Genomic DNA, 16,948 nt, shown 5'->3' with positions numbered 1-16,948 from the left:
TTGTTTAAATTTCAGGGATGAAGGTATTGACTCACAAGGTAGTAATGGCATTTTAGTTTGATGAGGAAAGTTTAATTCATATTTACTTCAAAGCAATTTTCTGAAAATTATTTGATTTCTTTTTGTGACACCTCTAGTTCTTAATTGAAACATAAGGATGCAGCTTGAGATTTTGTTTGAATTTCATAGATACAGTTTATCCCTTCTCAGATATTTTCTGAAAAATCTTATATTGATTTTTTTAAATATTTTTGCATCCAGAGAGTCGGTGTCATTATTTTCTACACCATTGCTTGATTAGTCTTAGTTTATCCTTTCTAGGAATTTTTGTTACATATTTCATATCCCCAAAGGTAGCCTAAGTGCCTTTAAAGTCTTCAATGAATTCCCTTAATATATCTTAACATCTTTCTCATGTTTTATATATCTTGTCCTGAGTCCTCCTTGTATTCTTCTTCTTTGTTGTCCTTTAAAAATGATTTGACTGATTTCTTGAACCTTCTTTTTTCACTGTTGCTTTTGGATTCAAACGCTAAACTCTATTGTTGATTATGATTTTGAATTGTTCCTTCAGTTTGCATCCTTATTTATAAGACCTATTTGGGTTTCTTGGTATCTTTCTTCCCCCCCTTCTTTGCATCCTTCTTTGCGTCTCCAGCATCTTTCTTTGCCCCTTTCTTGTCATCCTTTGGTTCGCCCTCTGCCTCTCCAGGCTTCTTTTCATCCTTCTTGTCCTTTTTACTGTCTTTCTTCTTTGTATCTTTCTTTGCGTCTTTCTTGGCGTCCTTTGCTTCATCACCTTTCTTTGATTCCTTATCTTTCTTTTCACCAGGCTTTTCAGCTTCTGAATCTGTAGGCGCGTCTTTGCCCTTCTTGGTCTCTTTTTTACTTTTTTTGGCATCTCTCTTTAGACCTCCTTTTTCATCTTCAGACTCTGTGGCTGAATCCTTGCCTTTCTTGGGCTCCTTTTTACTTTTTTTGTCATCTTTCTTTGCATCTGGCTTTTCCCCTTCTGATTCTGTGGCTGAATCCTTGCCCTTCTTTGAGTCTTTTTTACCTTTTTTGTCATCTTTCTTTGAACCTGGCTTTTCCCCTTCAGACTCTGTGGCTGAATCCTTGCCCTTCTTTGAGTCTTTTTTACCTTTTTTATCATCTTTCTTTGAACCTGGCTTTTCCCCTTCAGATTCTGTGGCTGAATCCTTGCCTTTCTTTGAGTCTTTTTTACCTTTTTTATCATCTTTCTTTGAATCTGGCTTTTCCCCTTCAGACTCTGTGGCCGAATCTTTGCCTTTCTTTGATTGCTTTTTACCTTTCTTTGAATCTGATTTTTCTTCTCCAGACTCTGTGACTGAACCCTTGTCCTTCTTTGAGCCTTTTTTATCTTTTTTTGTAGCTCCTGTTTCATCTTTAGCTGCACCTTTGTCTTTCTTTGCATCTGGCTTACCTTTTAATTCTGGTTCTGAATCTGATTTTTCCTTCTGTGCTTTCTTGTCATCTTTTTCTTTCTTACCTACTTCTGGGGATGAAGGTTTTTCCCCAGCACCCTTTGGGGAAGGAGTTGGTTTGGGTGGAGGCTTCCTCCGAGCAGCTAAATAATCAGATGGTCTTTCAGAAATTCTCATTAAAGAACGGTGCATCCATAATGGTTGTTTACGACTTCTTAATTTTTCTTCATCAATTACCTGAAATATTGGTTAGAAAATTATGGACAAGTTGTGAGTATGTCTATATTAACACATGCCAAATATATTCTAATTTCAATACCTTATATTTTGATAAATATTGAAGAAATTATATATTTCATATTTTATTATGTTCTTGGTGTAATAATTTATATATATATATGCATTTATTCAAAAGGTAGGGTGGCAGAGAGAGAGGAAAAGATAGAAAGAGAGAGCCAGCACTGAGGCTGATAGTGGGTAGGACTGCTGTCTGCAGTGCCGGCATCCCACATCGGCACCAGTTCGAGTTCTGGCTGCTCTACATCCCATCCAGCTCTATGCTATGGCCTGGGAAAGCAGTAGAAGATGGCCTAAGTCCTTGAGTCCCTGCACCTGTGTGGGAGACCCAGAAGAGGTTCCTGGCTCCTGGCTTCAGATCAGCACAGCCCTGGCTGTTGTGGCCAATTAGGGAGTGAACCAGTGGATGGAAGACCTCTCTCTCTCTCTCTCTCTCTCTCTCTGTCTGTCTCTCCTTATCTCTGAGTGTAACTCTGACTTTCTAATAAATAAATAAATCTTTAAAAAAATAAGAGAGAGAAAGAGAGAGAGAGGGAGAGAATATTCTATCCACTGCCATTTTTCCTAAATGCCGGTAATGATGGGGGTTGGTCCAGGACAAAACCAAGAGTCTAGAATTCCAACTGTACTTAAAGGAAAAACCTAAAATTCTTCCTAATACTTAGCAGGATATCAATTATCATTAGATCAGTATCTAAAATAATGGTATCTGTGACATTCATTACAGGCTGTGATGCCTTTTATTTAAAATTCCTAACCAAAGATTTGCAAAAGTACATGATACAAAGAGCTACTTTGTAGAATTGATAAACAATAGAAAAATAAATCAAGGAAAGGAGGAAAGGAACACTGATCAATATTGATGGGATTTGTTTCCTAAAATAAATAAGAGTTGATGAGAGGATTATTTTGTGAAAAAAAATTTTTTAAAATTTACTATTATTATTTTTGAAAGGTAGAATTACAGAGGGAGAGAGGAAGAGACAGATTTCCTCTTCCATCTTCCATCCACTGGTTTACTCTAAAATCGCTGCCAAGGCCGGGACTGAGCCAGGAGAAAACCAGGAGCCTCGATCTTCTTCCTGGTCTCCCACTTGGGTGGTAGTACATGGACACATGGTCCATCTTCCACTGATTTCTCTGGCACATAAACAAGGAGCTGGATCATAAGTGGAACAGCTAAGTCCTGAACTGGCATATGGTTGCATCACAGGCTGTTGCTTTACCCCTATAACACTGGCCCCAAAAACATTTCTTTAAACATTTTCCATTTCATGGCAGTTCCAGAAGTGTTGGGAAACGTCTATTTTCTAATTCTTTTTTTTTTTTTTTTTTTTGACAGGCAGAGTTAGACTTAGAGAGAGAGAGAGAGAGAGAGAGAGAGAGAGAGAGAAAGGTCTTCCTTTTTCCATTGGTTCACCCCCCAAGTGGCCGCTAAGGCCTGCAGGTTGTGGCCCGCGCACTGCGCCAATCTGAAGCCAGGAGCCAGATGCTTCTTCCTGGTCTCCCATGGGGGTGCAGGGCCCAAGGACCTGGACCATCCTCCACTGCCTTCCCAGGCCACAGCAGAGAGCTGGACTGGAAAAGGAAAAACTGGAACAGAATCTGGCACCCTGACCGGGACTATAACTCGGGTGCCAGCACCGCAGGAGGAGGATAAGCCTAGTGAGTCGTGGCACCAGCCTATTTTCTGTTTCTTAGAATTTTAAGAAAATTACAAGGAACAGATGAAGCATTGAAATCTCATCAAGTTTTAAAGTGAATCTGGGGCCGGCGCCGTGGCTCACTAGGCTAATCCTCTGCCTTGTGGCGCCGGCACACCGGGTTCTAGTCCCAGTCAGGGCACCGGATTCTGACCTGGTTGCCCCTCTTCCAGGCCAGCTCTCTGCTGTGGCCAGGGAGTGCAGTGGAGGATGGCCCAAGTTCTTGGGCCCTGCACCCCATGGGAGACCAAGATAAGTACCTGGCTCCTGCCATCGGATCAGCGTGGTGCGCCGGCCGCGGCGGCCATTGGAGGGTGAACCAATGGCAAAGGAAGACCTTTCTCTCTCTCTCTCTCTCACTGTCCACTCTGCCTGTCAAAAAAATAAAAATAAAAAATAAATAAAAAATAAAAAAATAAAGTAAATCTGACTCTAATGAACGGGAGTGTGCCTGTTGGGGAACATTTCCTGAGTGAAACCATAACATTAGGATTTTTGAGTTTCTCTGTTCCTTGAACACCTTTTCTATAATGTGGAGTTGCTAACAGTCAATTTGAAATATTGGGCGGGGGCATCAATTGTATACAAAGATATTCAAGTATTATATCAACTTTCCCCACATTAGAATTTGGATTATTTTCAACAGTGCTGTCAAATAATGGCATCTATCAGCAATGTGTAAACATAATTTCCTTTACTTTAGTTAAAGTTAATTCACATGTAAAATTCAGTGCCTCAGTTGCACTAGCCTCATTTCAAATGTGATTTCCACCATCCCAGAAATTTTGTCAGTCAGTTCTGATCTATAACACATATAATTAGACATAATAAGCTGATCTCTAACAAGTTACTAATAATTACTAATAATTATATCATTTTTAAATACTAACAGGAGCTGTGTTGTCTCGTAGTTGGGAAGGTTTTGATCTTCTTTTTGTTCCTGGTCGCTGTGGTTTGGGAAATGCCAGGGAGAAGTGTTGCTGATTCCATGATTTTTTGCTTAATTCACTGACTAAAATAAAAGACATAAAATATATAATTTGGGGAAGTTAGAAATGCATCAGAAATGAATTATAGTATAATACATATCATGTAAATAAAGAAACAAATTATTAAAATTATGGCTTCATTCATTTAGTAATGTTTGAAATTCTGTTATCAATATGAGAGAAAAAGTTGATTTTTCTATCTTAACCAGTTTTACACATAACTATGTGTTATGATATAAATGGAAACAGTATTACCACTTCATCTTAAATCTTTATATTTGTGATATTCTGAGCCTTTCCTTCTATTGAAAGCAGAAAAGCATAAATACTTCTGTAACCCCAAAGTACTTAGCCCAATGCCTATAAAATACTCAGTACTTGGTAATAATTTGGAGTACTAAAGCTTTAACTCAACACCCCACAATCCTTGTCAGTAGTCATTTTCCAATTTACAAGAGTAAGTGCTATATATTCAACAACTGCATTATTATATGTGACATATGTAAAGAAGATAGACAAGTTACCCAGAAATTAGAACAGAAATGATAGAGGATATTTAAGTTACCAATGAGGACAGTGAGATTTCTCATCACTGCATTTGAACATTTGCAGTGCCAGTTTATGTAAGAAAAAACAGAACTTTTCCTGTGAGTACCTAGAAACAGTGTCAGAATCACTGGGGAAGAGAATGAAAGTCATTTTTAAGCTCTAAGTGGGAAAACACCTGATTTCTGAAGTCTTTCAAAATTAAGTACATTTCTACATTTCCTTCATCCAGTAATGAGATATTTGGCCAATTATAAGATGGAAACAGTCTTTCAGGAAGGTAGTAGAAGAGATTCCTGACAAGAGTGAGAAGTTATTTATCTAATTTCTATGTTGCTTTTCAACTATAAGATTATCTAATTTTGGGGTCGGTACTGTGGCGTAGTGGGTAAAGCTGCTGCCTGCAGTTCCAGCATCCATATGGGCACCAGTTCAAGTCCTGGCCGCTCCACTTCTGATCAAGCTCTCTGCTAATGGTCGGGGAAAGCAGTAGAAGATGGCCCAAGTCCTTGGGCCCCTGTACGCATGTCTGAGACCTGGAAGAAGCTCCAGGCTTCTGGCTTTGGATCAGCCCAGCTCTGGCCATTGCGGCCATTTGGGGAGTGAACCAATGGATGGAACACACTCTCTCTCTCTCTTATCTCTCTCCCCCCTACCTCTCTTTAACTCTGCCTTTCAAATACATAAATCTTTAAACAAAGATTATCTAATTTTATGATTACTAAAATGTTATTGTATTTATTTTATATGGCTGAACATATTTGCTTAATATTTCTTACATTAAAAAATGAAATATATTTATTAAGCCCCTGAAATGATTCCTTGGAGAATAAATGTTGATAATTAATTATATTCCATGGCAGTGTTTCTTTTTTTTTTTGCTTTGCACTTTGTATGGAGGATGATAATCACTTGTCCATAAAATTAATCATGTACATTTTATTATAAATATCAAATGTTTCTTACCTGGAATATAATTATCATATGTCCCGAAGTTTATTTTTTGGCTATAAAATAAAAGGGAGAAGTTTTAATTAACTTATACAAGATGAGGATATTTAATAATCATTATACATAAGTACTTGCTATCAAAAAATCTATGTAACCAATTTGCCTTATCTGAAATGAATGTCTTAAAATTTCTACATCTGTATTTCTATCTCCATTGACCACTTTTCACCTTTTAAATGATAACCTAAAATAATGTAATAAATAGAATAGATTTAATGTAATAAACTTGGCAATGTAAACTTTAACATATGAAAACATAATTATGTTAACCAATTCATGCTCCAAGCTCTCCTGAAAACGACATTATATCAAAATATCACTTTACAAATTATCTGGTAAAGTAAAGTAGGTTCTCAATATATTCTCAAAACGTCACCAAGCCTAATCTTCAAATGGCATACCCATGTGCCTTTGAGTGTGTCTATGTGTGTGCATTGTAAGTATTGATGTGGAATGTCATTCTTTTTATTCTGAAGGGAAATCTGAGAGATGGAACTGTGTTATAAGTTATTTTCCATTCATAAGTTCTCATTATTTTATTATTATATGTATGTAGTTTTATGATCTTTTTAAAATGTGTAGTGGAAATCCATAGTAAAAATATGCTAGAGAATTATTATTCTATATTGTTCTACTATCTTGCAGACATAGACTCTGTTGATTATGAATTAATTTGAAACCTTCAAATACATACACACAAAACATACTTCATAAAATTAATAATTAAGTACATACAATATAGAATATTGGTACATGATTAAAGAATGAAATTGTCAACATGCAACCTGGAACATTACTGTAACTCAAAATTTGAATTGCGTAAAATATAGAATAAATTCACCAGTAAATTATGTAACCAAGGGTTTTCTTAAATGACTACCTCCACCAAATTTACTCATCTCATTCAACCTGAATCTCTAAACTTGGATCTAAGTAAAGTACATATATATACTACTGAGGAATTTTGATGCCCAGCTATCATTATGGATTATTCTATTCCAAATGTTCTGGAAGAGAAAATATCTCAAACTCATTATGCAATGCTATTAAACTTCATATTTTCAAAATGGTTGACTGGGCATTATCCATTAACTTCCAAGGCATAAACTTTTAAAAAACATTTATTAATTTATTTGAAAGGCAGGGTGACAGAGAGAGATGAAATGATGGAGAGATTTTCCACCTGCTGGTTCACTCCCCAAGTTGTTTCAATATATAAGTCTGTGCCAGACTGATGCCAGGAGCCAGGAACTCCATTCTGGTCTCTCACAAGGGTGGCAGGGGCCATGTTCTACTGCCTTCCCAGGCAAATTAACAGAAAGCTGGATTGGAAGCCCAGACTTGAATTGACACTGGGATGTTGGCAGCACAAGTGTCAGCTTAATATGCTGCTCCACAACACTAGCCCCTGTACAGCATATTCTTGATCATCCACGGATTGAATTAGAAATCAGTAACAAATTTTCTACATAAATCTTTTTTAAAAAGCAGCTTCCTCCAAAGAAGCAATCCTCAAACAGAAATCGTAATGCAAACTTATAAAAACATAAACTGGAAAATAGCATAATACATCAAAAATTATCAAATTTGCTGAATGGTAGGAGATAATATATAACTTTAATTCTTTACATAACAAAAAAGTTTAAAATCAGTGCTCTAACTCTTTACATTAATAGTTGAAAAATTTGAGGGGCCAGCGCCATGGCTCATTTGGTTAATCCTCTGCCTGCGGTGCTGGCATCCCATATGGGCTCCAGGTTCTAGTCCCGGCTGCTCCTCTTCCAGTCCAACTCTCTGCTGTGGCCTGGGAGAGCAGTGGAGGATGGCCCAAGTGCTTGGGCACCTGCACCCACGTAGGAGACTAGGAAGAGGTACCTGGCTCCTGGCTTCAGATCAGCATAGTTCCGGCCTTGGCGGCCATTTGGGAGGTGAACCAACAAAGGGAAGACCTTTCTCTCTGTCTCTCTCCTTCACTGTCTAACCCTATCTGTCAAATAAATTAAACAAAAAATTTTTAAAAAGTTGAAAAATTTCATGATAAAAGAAGGAGAGGGACAGCTATTCCAAATCATTTTGTGACCAACGTAAATAGCAACACATCTTATAAGGTCATTACCATAAAAGAATATTAAAGATATCCCTACATGAATGGACAATTAATTCCTTAAAATTTAATACATCTTACTGAAATATATAAAAATGGCCAATATTTCATACCATTGAAGTGCACTTTCCAGACTGCAAGATTGATTCAATATAAAATCAACAAACACAGCCACTCCACATGAAAAATTATAGCCATCTGACCATCTTAGTATATGCAGGCAGTTCTTAAGACTTATTTAGAACTGAAACTTTCTGAGATAACTAGACACAGAAAACATATTCCTGACATCGATAAAATGTCTAGACAATACCTATTGTTAAAATCAAACTTAATAGTGGAATATTGACTATTTCCAGTATAAATCAGAATCGTGCAAAAATATTCTTCTCTACTATTTCTGTTCAATGTTGTATTCCATGCTCTCCATTTTATTGCATGAGGCAGTAAAATCAAAAAGTAAAAGGAAGAAGTAAAATTATTTTTATTCAAGATAAAATGATTAGAAAATTAGAATATTCAGTAAATCAACAAAAAAGAATTTTTAGGGTCACCTAATGAATGTAATAATATTTCTGATACAAGTTCTAATTATGAGTATGAATTAACTTTTATATATCAGAAGCACTGGAAGATGTTACTTCAATAAAATACTATAATTTTCAATAAAATATAAAGAAAAGAAAACTAAAAATTTTACTCAGAGTAATTAAAGACAAAAAGGAACAAAGCAAAATACATATGTATTTCCACTGAAAGAGAGGTCTATGGACTTAAATGTTTATAGCAACATTACTCGTAACCCCAAAACTAAGATAAACCCAAGAGCGCATCAACAGGAGAATGGATAAACTAAGTGTAATATAAACGTGTAATGGAATACTACAAGGAATGAATTACTGAAATGCATAAAGTAGTAGTATAAATGAGTCAGAACCATTAAAATGCAAGAAAAATACAGGGATATAAGAGAAATGCTGTAGTATTTCTTTATAAGCATTTCAAGAATTGGCAGAACTGTCATTGTAGAATTATAATTGAAGAGCCATCTGTTAGGAGAGGCAGGGTGAACTGACAGCAATATGGCACAACACAAACTCCCATTGTGGTCATATGTCTATATGTTTGTTATGGTTGGTTAAGTTTCAGGTAGTAACAGTGAAATAAACTTTGGTTGTTTGCTGTTTTGCTGAGAATAATTTATAAGACCTCCAAATAGCAGAGAACTAAATACCCTAGTCCCCATTCACTGTGCAAATTTTATGTCTTAAGCAATTAAATCAGTTCACCTTTTAGACTAAATAGAATTTTCCATCTTTCTCCCCAAATCTAATTCTGCTGATGAAAGCATTTCTACCTTTTCCTCCCTGAATTCAACAAATTCTCTGGATTATTGTATATTCGGATCCTATTTTTTTCCTTTTCTTATAAAAAACTGACAAACTGTCTTACACAAAATAGCAAATTGATAGTGTATCTCTTGTTTTTTTTTAAAATTTGAACAAATATCTTCATATGAATGTAAATGAATTTCCATTCTTAAAAATTAAATCTGACAGGACCGAGATCTAATTTAATCATTAACTTCTACAAGAAAAAAAATTGTAACAAATGAAAAAAAAATGTTTTTTTCCTACTGTGACTGGTGCTTGCTTTAAGGGCTCTGGACATAGGTAAGGAAATGCAATAATTTATATCCCATATTAACTAATATAAAGTGGAATGTAACACCCCAAATCTGTCTTCATTTCAGACCTGTCCATCCAATCATTTCAAAATCATTCTCAGTTTCTGAGTTTTCTGAAGTAAAGGTTTTGCATTGTCAGCAACATGAAATGTAATGGATTTGCAACTCTAGAAAGAGAAACTAGATTTAGGTTTCCTTAAATAAAAAAGAATTCCCAATGGAGAAACATTAAAACTTTGGTTTATCTAAGAAAAACATCTATTCCTATATTACCACCAGAAAAAATTTTGAAGGAATAAATATTTAACGTATTTTACATTTATTTTCTCTTTTAGGATGAAATATTTCCAATTACTTATCATTCACTATCTCTGCTAGTGTATTCAAAACGTTGAATAAATTAAAAGCCCAATGGATTTAAAGAATGTGATATCTTCCCTAGTTCCTGTGAATTGTCCACAGATTTCCTGTTTCTGTGAAAAAAAGCAGGTATCCTGCCAGCATTGTCAAGCTTTTGTGATTCTAAGTCAACTATAAGAAAAATAAGACCATAAAAATCTTGGCAGAAATTTTTTCAAGAAATTTCAGTGACTAAATCACCTTTATTGTATTTTCTAGAGATCTTTGTATAAAGACAAAGGTCAACTGTCCCTGGTTATTGTCTTGTTGAGGAATGGCTCTATGTGAGTTAAAATTTTCTAGCATTTTTCTGGATCAGTATTTCTTAGAATGGATGAATTCTGAAGTTCTTGCCTAGGGACATTTTGCAACTGAAGGCCATTTGATTATCTGTAACATGTGCGTGTGTGGGTATATATGCACACCGAACAGGCCCAGTACAATGACATTGGTATTTAGCAAGTAAAGACCAGCGAAGCTGCTAAACATATTACAATCCACATGATGCTGTCAACCTTCCTCTTCCAAGACCTTCCACTTCCTACTCTAACAAAGAATTATTGAGCCTCAAATGTCAGTAGTAGTGTCAAGGCTGACAAACCCTCATGCATATCAAGGTTGATGAGCTCTTGCTCAGATCATTGTGAACACCTAGACCAGTATGTTAAGGGTGGATTCTGTTTCTTAGGGGGACAAAAATGTAAAATGTATAGCAGATATGAGATTAGATTGGAAGTTTAAATGTTCAGATTTTAGGTACTCTGTATGATACCAAATTTTTGAAGTAAACTCTCTCACTTCCATTTTTTGGGGGGTGGACAGGATTTCTATATCCAGATTATTTTTTCTGTTTCTTTTCAGTAAAACACAATCCTATCATGACAGCAAGCAAATAAACAAAGTGGAAAATAATTAAACATTAACAAATTCAGAGGAAAATGTAAAACTTAAGTCGTATAACCCATGAATGACTTTTTTTTCTATGAATTTATTAGATGAGGCATAGGAAACTATGGTGCTCAGATATACAAGAGAAGCATGAAGGCCCTCAGTGGGCTTCACAGTGTCCCCAAATAAGATGATAAGATCTAAAATGAAATGACAAAATACCTCAGCACTAAAATAACACATTTTAGCTTTAACTATTTGATAAAATGATATATTTAAAATTTAAAGAATTCAAATTCAATTTTATCCATTCACCTTATATTATTTAGAATTTTTAAATTTCAAAGGACTAAAAAAAATTCTCTTATTCCAATCCAGCATTAGAAATGGAAGAACTGGGGACCTGTCTTGTGGCGTAGTAGATAAAGGCACCACTATTTCGGTGGCATCCGATATTGGTGCCAGTTTGTATCCTGGCTACCTCACTTCCAATCCAGTTTCCTGGTAATGGCCTGGGAAAAACAATGGAAAATGTTCCAAGTTTTTGGGCCCCTGCCACCCATGCAGGAGACCTATATGAAGCCCCTGTCTGAGTTTATTTGTGGCTATCTGAGAAGTGAACTAATAGATGGATGATTTCTCTCTCTCTCTCTCTCTCTTTGATAGATAGATAGATAGATAGATAGATAGATAGATAGATAGATAGACAGATAAAGTAAATCTTAAGAAACAGAAGAACTGAGTTGATTAGTACAATCTCAATTGGAATTTAAGGCAAAAGATGAAAATATTTTGTGGAGTATTGAGGTTTGGATGGAGCCAAGTTATTGAGGACAAATAAATTGGGAAGAAGGTAAACTAAGATCAAGGAGGAAAATTTTCTTTATCAGCTACAAGCTACAATCATAGAAGCATTATGTGTAAAACAATGCCTGAGACATTCTCAGAAGAATTAAAATAAATGAAAAATAGAATCGAAAATTATGTTCTACTCTTTAGATTCTCTGTGTTGAAGAATTAAGAGTTTTCACTTGGAGCCAGCATTGTAGCCCAGTGATAAGGCCACCACTTGTGATGCTGGCTTCCCCTATCAGGACACAGGTTGGAGTTTCAGCTGCGCTGCTTCCAATCCAGCTTCCTAGTAATGAACCTGGAAGATGGCCCAAAAACTTGTGTCCCTGCTTCTCATGCGGGAAACCAGGATGGATGGAGTTCCTGGCACTAGACTTCAGCTTGGCCTATACCTGGTTGTTGTGTCCATTTGGGTAGTGAACCAAAGGATGGAAAAATCTCTCACTCTTTCTCTCTTTTCCACCCTCAATCTGTCACACTGCCTTTCAAATGAATAAATAAATTATAAAAGGAATCCTCACTTCAATCCAGGGAAATACAATAATTTGTTGCTAAGGATTTTTGTGTGTGCTTCATTGGCTTATGGAGAGGCCAATTAATTATTAATTCTATCACACTTTCCTTCTACAGTAAGTAGAGAATTTGAGGAATCCTCTACAATAACACAACTTAGAAATAATCAAAAGATCAAAAATGTATTTTTAACCATTGTTGTTCTCAGAAAGCCATGAAATGTTCATAAGCTCAATAATGCTATTGATGTTTATGGTGTTTAAGCATCACAAGTTAAGATGTAGTATAATTCTGCCATTTTTGATGCCAGTACACAGATTACTGTGTAATAGTAATTAAGTCTCTGAGACTTTGATCGTGACAAATATAGACAAACCTTTACTTAAAATTGCCCTTTAAACAAAGAATAAAGTTACCAGCATTGTGGCACAGACAGTTAAGCCACCACCTGTAATGCAAGCATCACATGTGGGTGAAGTTTCATTTCCTGGCTGCTCCATTTCAGAGCCATTCCCCTACTAATGTAGCTGGGAAGGCAGTGGAAGATGGCTTTAGTGCTTGGCCCTTGAACCCACATGGGGTACTGTAGAAAGCTACTGGCTTCTAGTTTTGGCTCTGCCCAGCCAGAGCCATTGCAGACATTTGGGGAATGAAGCAGCAGATGAAAGATCTCTCCCCTGTCCCCCCATCTCTGTGTGTGTGTGTGTGTGTGTGTCCTCCTTTCTCTTAGCTCTGCCTTTCAAATATGTAAATAAATCTGTTTAAAAAAACAATGATTTTTTAGAGTAAACTAGATACCAGTGTTTATGGAAGTTACTTTTTATATTTTACAGATTTATTTTATGTTAAAGGTAGAGTTGACAGAGAGATTGAGAGATTGTTCATCCACTGCTTCGTTCTTCAAAGGGCCATAACAGCTGGAGTTGGGCCAGGCAAAAGCCAGGAGCCCAAAACTCCATCCAGGTCTTCCACATGCCCAAGTACTTGGACCATCATCTGCAGCCTTCCTCTGGTGCATTAGCCAGGATCTCAATCTGAAGAGAAGCAGCAGTAGCGTGAACTGGTGCTCTGATATAGTAGAATGCCTGTATATCAGGCAGTGGCTAAACCAGTTGTGCAACAATGCCAACCACTTATTTTCGGGACATACATTTCATCTTCCCTTCAAGAGTAGTCTAAGAATATAAGCCAGTCACAATTACTGTTATGTCTAAAAATTTAATCATTTACCTTTGTTCCATGCCATCCATAAAAAGATTGACCTACTGAAAAATTTTTCTCCTTAAAAATGTTTAGTTTTAATTTTAAATTAGTTTTTAACAGATGTAACATGTTTTTAGGTTCACTTCTGAGAACATAATGATATTCTCTTCCTTCCTCCCTCACTTCTCGCTTTCTTCCCACTTTCTTTCCTTTCCCCCTTCTTTTTTTTAGTTTTTGAGATAACATTTTAAATTTACATTACAGTAAAAAGGCTTACTATTTCACAAACTAAGCATAAATAAACCACTAGTATATAACTTTTATGTTTTGATAATTTACAGTAGGAAGTACTTTTGCATACTCAGTATTTCTCGAGGGGGTACAACTAGCTTTTCGTCAGTGTTCTTGCAAATGGTCCCTGGGGAGACGAGAGACTCGATTGTTTCCCACCCAAATAAAGAATGATGAACAATTTTGTTTTATATTCCCCAAAATACAATCTGATAAGAAGTGAAACAATACTGACATTTAAGAAGACTCATCTAAAACCTTGTATCTATTTTGCTGAAGTGTATGGATTAGCTAAGTATTAGATCAAAACAACGTATGATATTGCTTGAGAATGCATGTTTGCCCAAATACATTCACTTTTGCTTAGGAATGGCATAATAATAAAGAGTAATAAAAATAAAAAAATCATGTCTTCACGACAAAGAGAACAAATATCAGGCTAACTATAATATTTCATTCAGTTTGAAACAAAAAAAATTGACAAGAAGACTTACAATCTTGGTACAGACATTTCCCCCACCTAAGAGTTGCCAAGACTTAAGTACTATAAATTCCAATTAGTGATGTTGAGAAGTGACATCATAAAGGGGAAAGGAGCTCTGGGAGTTAAAGGGAAATAACAAAAAGAGCATGTTCATGTGTTATGCTGTCTGAAATTTTGAGGCTAACTTTTATTTCCCCTTTATCACTGGCAAAATTCCCTCATGCTGCTAGCTAAATTTTAAAAACTGAACTTATTTTAATAAAATACTTGTCTTATCATTTATATAGTTTTTATATGTAAAGACTCATTATCATTTGTAATTAAATGTATATTATCTATTAAGACCTTATAGAATATATGCCAATGACTTACCAGATTTTCCCAATGTTCTCTAATAATTTGATGGTATCAGCTTATAGATTTAGGTCTACGATCCATTTTGAATGGATTTTTGTGTAAGGTGTGAGGTAGGGGTCTTGCTTCATACTTTTGCATATGGAAATCCAGTTTTCCCCACAGTATTTGTTGAAGAAACTGTGGTCCCATCTCAAAGATAAGTTGGTTGTAGAGGCGTGGGTTGATTTCTGAAGTTTCTACCCTGTTCCATTGGTATACCCATCTGGCGTTGTGCTATTATCAAGCAGTTTTGACTATAACTTCCCTGTAGTATGTCTTGAAATCTGGTATTGTGATGCCTCTGGTTTCGTTTTTGTTGTATAAGATTGCTTGAGTTCTTCAGAGTCTCCTTTGTTTCCACATGGATTCAGTCACACTCCTGTAGCTCTCTGAGACTCTATGGGTACACAGGTGCTGGGCAACCTTGCATCTATAGATCTACTATTCATTGCCCTAGTCAAGCCCTCTATGGTATTCTAGTATTTATTTGAAAACATCACTTTTGCATATGTCAGAATCACCTAGAGGGCTTATTAAATTACCAATTTATGAGACTCAACTCAAGAAGTTCTGTTTTAATGGGTCTTGGGTAGAACTTCAAAGATTGCATGTCTAATAAGTTCCCAGGTAAAACTGATGTTTCCAGTGAAGGTACTGTTTTGAACACTTTTGCTTTAATCATGTTGCTATACTTTGATGAAGTTTAAAGGAATGATTTGATCTTTTGTAAGAGATCATCAGAGTAGGGAGATCAGTGTCATATAGAAATTAAAAATGACAAACCATAGCTTTGTTTTAGACAACTGATCATTCTTTCTTATTCAGTAACAGAATAAAAAGTTTATATTCAAATTTCATTCATAATTTGGGGATACTTTTTCATGAGAAGTAATCTAAGAAAATAAAACATGATACAAATATCCTTCCCATCATGAGCACATTCTATATTATACTTTATTACAATCTAAAAATTGTAAATACTATAAGGAAAATACATTATCATTGATTACATGTTTACAAACCACACAACTTATCACATGATTTAGGTAAGAAAATAAACTGTATAGCTATAGAGGATTACTAGGCTGCAAATTTAACTAGCTTCAATATTTTACCCTTTCAAACTTTCTATACTTAAAGAATAATAATCAAATTGTCAATGAAAGGAACTTTTACAGTACATACAAGAACATAACACATGTGCATATTCTGCTCTGCCTAGTACAGAAAATCTGTGATATAAATGCCAATGCTAAAATAAAATACATTACCTTGAGGAGAATTCATCTAGCTAGTTCCTGAAAACGTATCCCAATCACTCCTTTCAATTCTGATATTAGTATACATCTGTTTATTTGCTTGGAAATTATTTTTTGAGTGCAAATATCTGTCAAAATCAAGTATCTTTTGTACTATGAATGTCAAAACATTGTATTTCTGAATATGAAGTTCTATAGGAACTACTTTTGGCTAATTAATTTGTTACCAGATTATAGATGTGCTGTTCATTTAATCATTCCTAAAACAAATTTTTATAAATTAGAGTATTGATGATATGCAAATATGATAATTATGTTTTAAATTTCCTTATCATGTTTATATAGATAAATATGGAAAACATATGGTATCTGTCTTTTTGGAATGATAAATATGAGAAAAGTTTCCATCCAGCTTGAGAAAAATATTATAATAATACAAATAAAAACAAAAGTTATCAAAGATGTATCTTACAATTTGTATATTAATTTACAGCCTGAAAAATTCTCTTTGAAATCTCTACTATTATGCTGATTTCTAAAATTTTTGATTGAACTACGGATTCAGGAATTGTACCTAGGCAGATTAAATACAGAATTGGCAATTGTAAGTATTATACTAATAGATTACTAATAGATATTAATAATAATTAATAATACTAATAGATATTATACTAATAGTATTATACTAATAGATTTGCAGCAGCGAATCTGAGAGTATATGTTACTACAGAGAACCAACTTTTCCGAGATATGTCAAAGAGTCATGTTTTAGAAAAACAGGATATTGAACCTGGTTCACAAATGATTAAAATTATGCGATTGACAAAGTTGTCAGCATCTGCGGTGGTCTGTATAAATTATCTCCCCTAAAGTTCTTATGC

The 16,948-nt window shown here is 35.2% G+C and overlaps 1 protein-coding gene across 1 annotated transcript; it reads right to left on the bottom strand.

The window, feature by feature from the left end:
* Nucleotides 1–596: 596 nt before the first annotated feature.
* CYLC2 (cylicin 2) lies at nucleotides 597–14,439 on the bottom strand. Its single transcript, XM_017348046.4, has 4 exons — nucleotides 14,423–14,439; nucleotides 5,947–5,987; nucleotides 4,336–4,457; nucleotides 597–1,682 (listed from the first exon to the last, which is right to left on the bottom strand). The coding sequence occupies exons 1-4, from the start codon at nucleotides 14,437–14,439 to the stop codon at nucleotides 597–599; spliced, it is 1,266 nt and encodes a 421-aa protein (XP_017203535.2).
* Between the last annotated feature and the right edge of the window lie 2,509 nt (nucleotides 14,440–16,948).

Source organism: Oryctolagus cuniculus, chromosome 1 (genome assembly GCF_051225735.1).
Source record: "Oryctolagus cuniculus isolate XC-2025 breed Fujian yellow rabbit chromosome 1, ASM5122573v1, whole genome shotgun sequence".
NCBI classification, from domain to species: domain Eukaryota; kingdom Metazoa; phylum Chordata; class Mammalia; order Lagomorpha; family Leporidae; genus Oryctolagus; species Oryctolagus cuniculus.
This window is presented reverse-complemented; position numbering and strand designations above follow the sequence as displayed.

What these genes read in the sequence shown, in the direction of transcription:
- CYLC2 (XM_017348046.4), bottom strand. An exon ending in ATATGATAATTATATTCCAG is followed by an intron (nt 4,458 to 5,946) that starts GTAAGAAACATT and finishes CTTTTATTTTAG; the next exon opens with TCAGTGAATTAAGCAAAAAA. An exon ending in TACGAGACAACACAGCTCCT is followed by an intron (nt 1,683 to 4,335) that starts GTTAGTATTTAA and finishes CCAATATTTCAG; the next exon opens with GTAATTGATGAAGAAAAATT.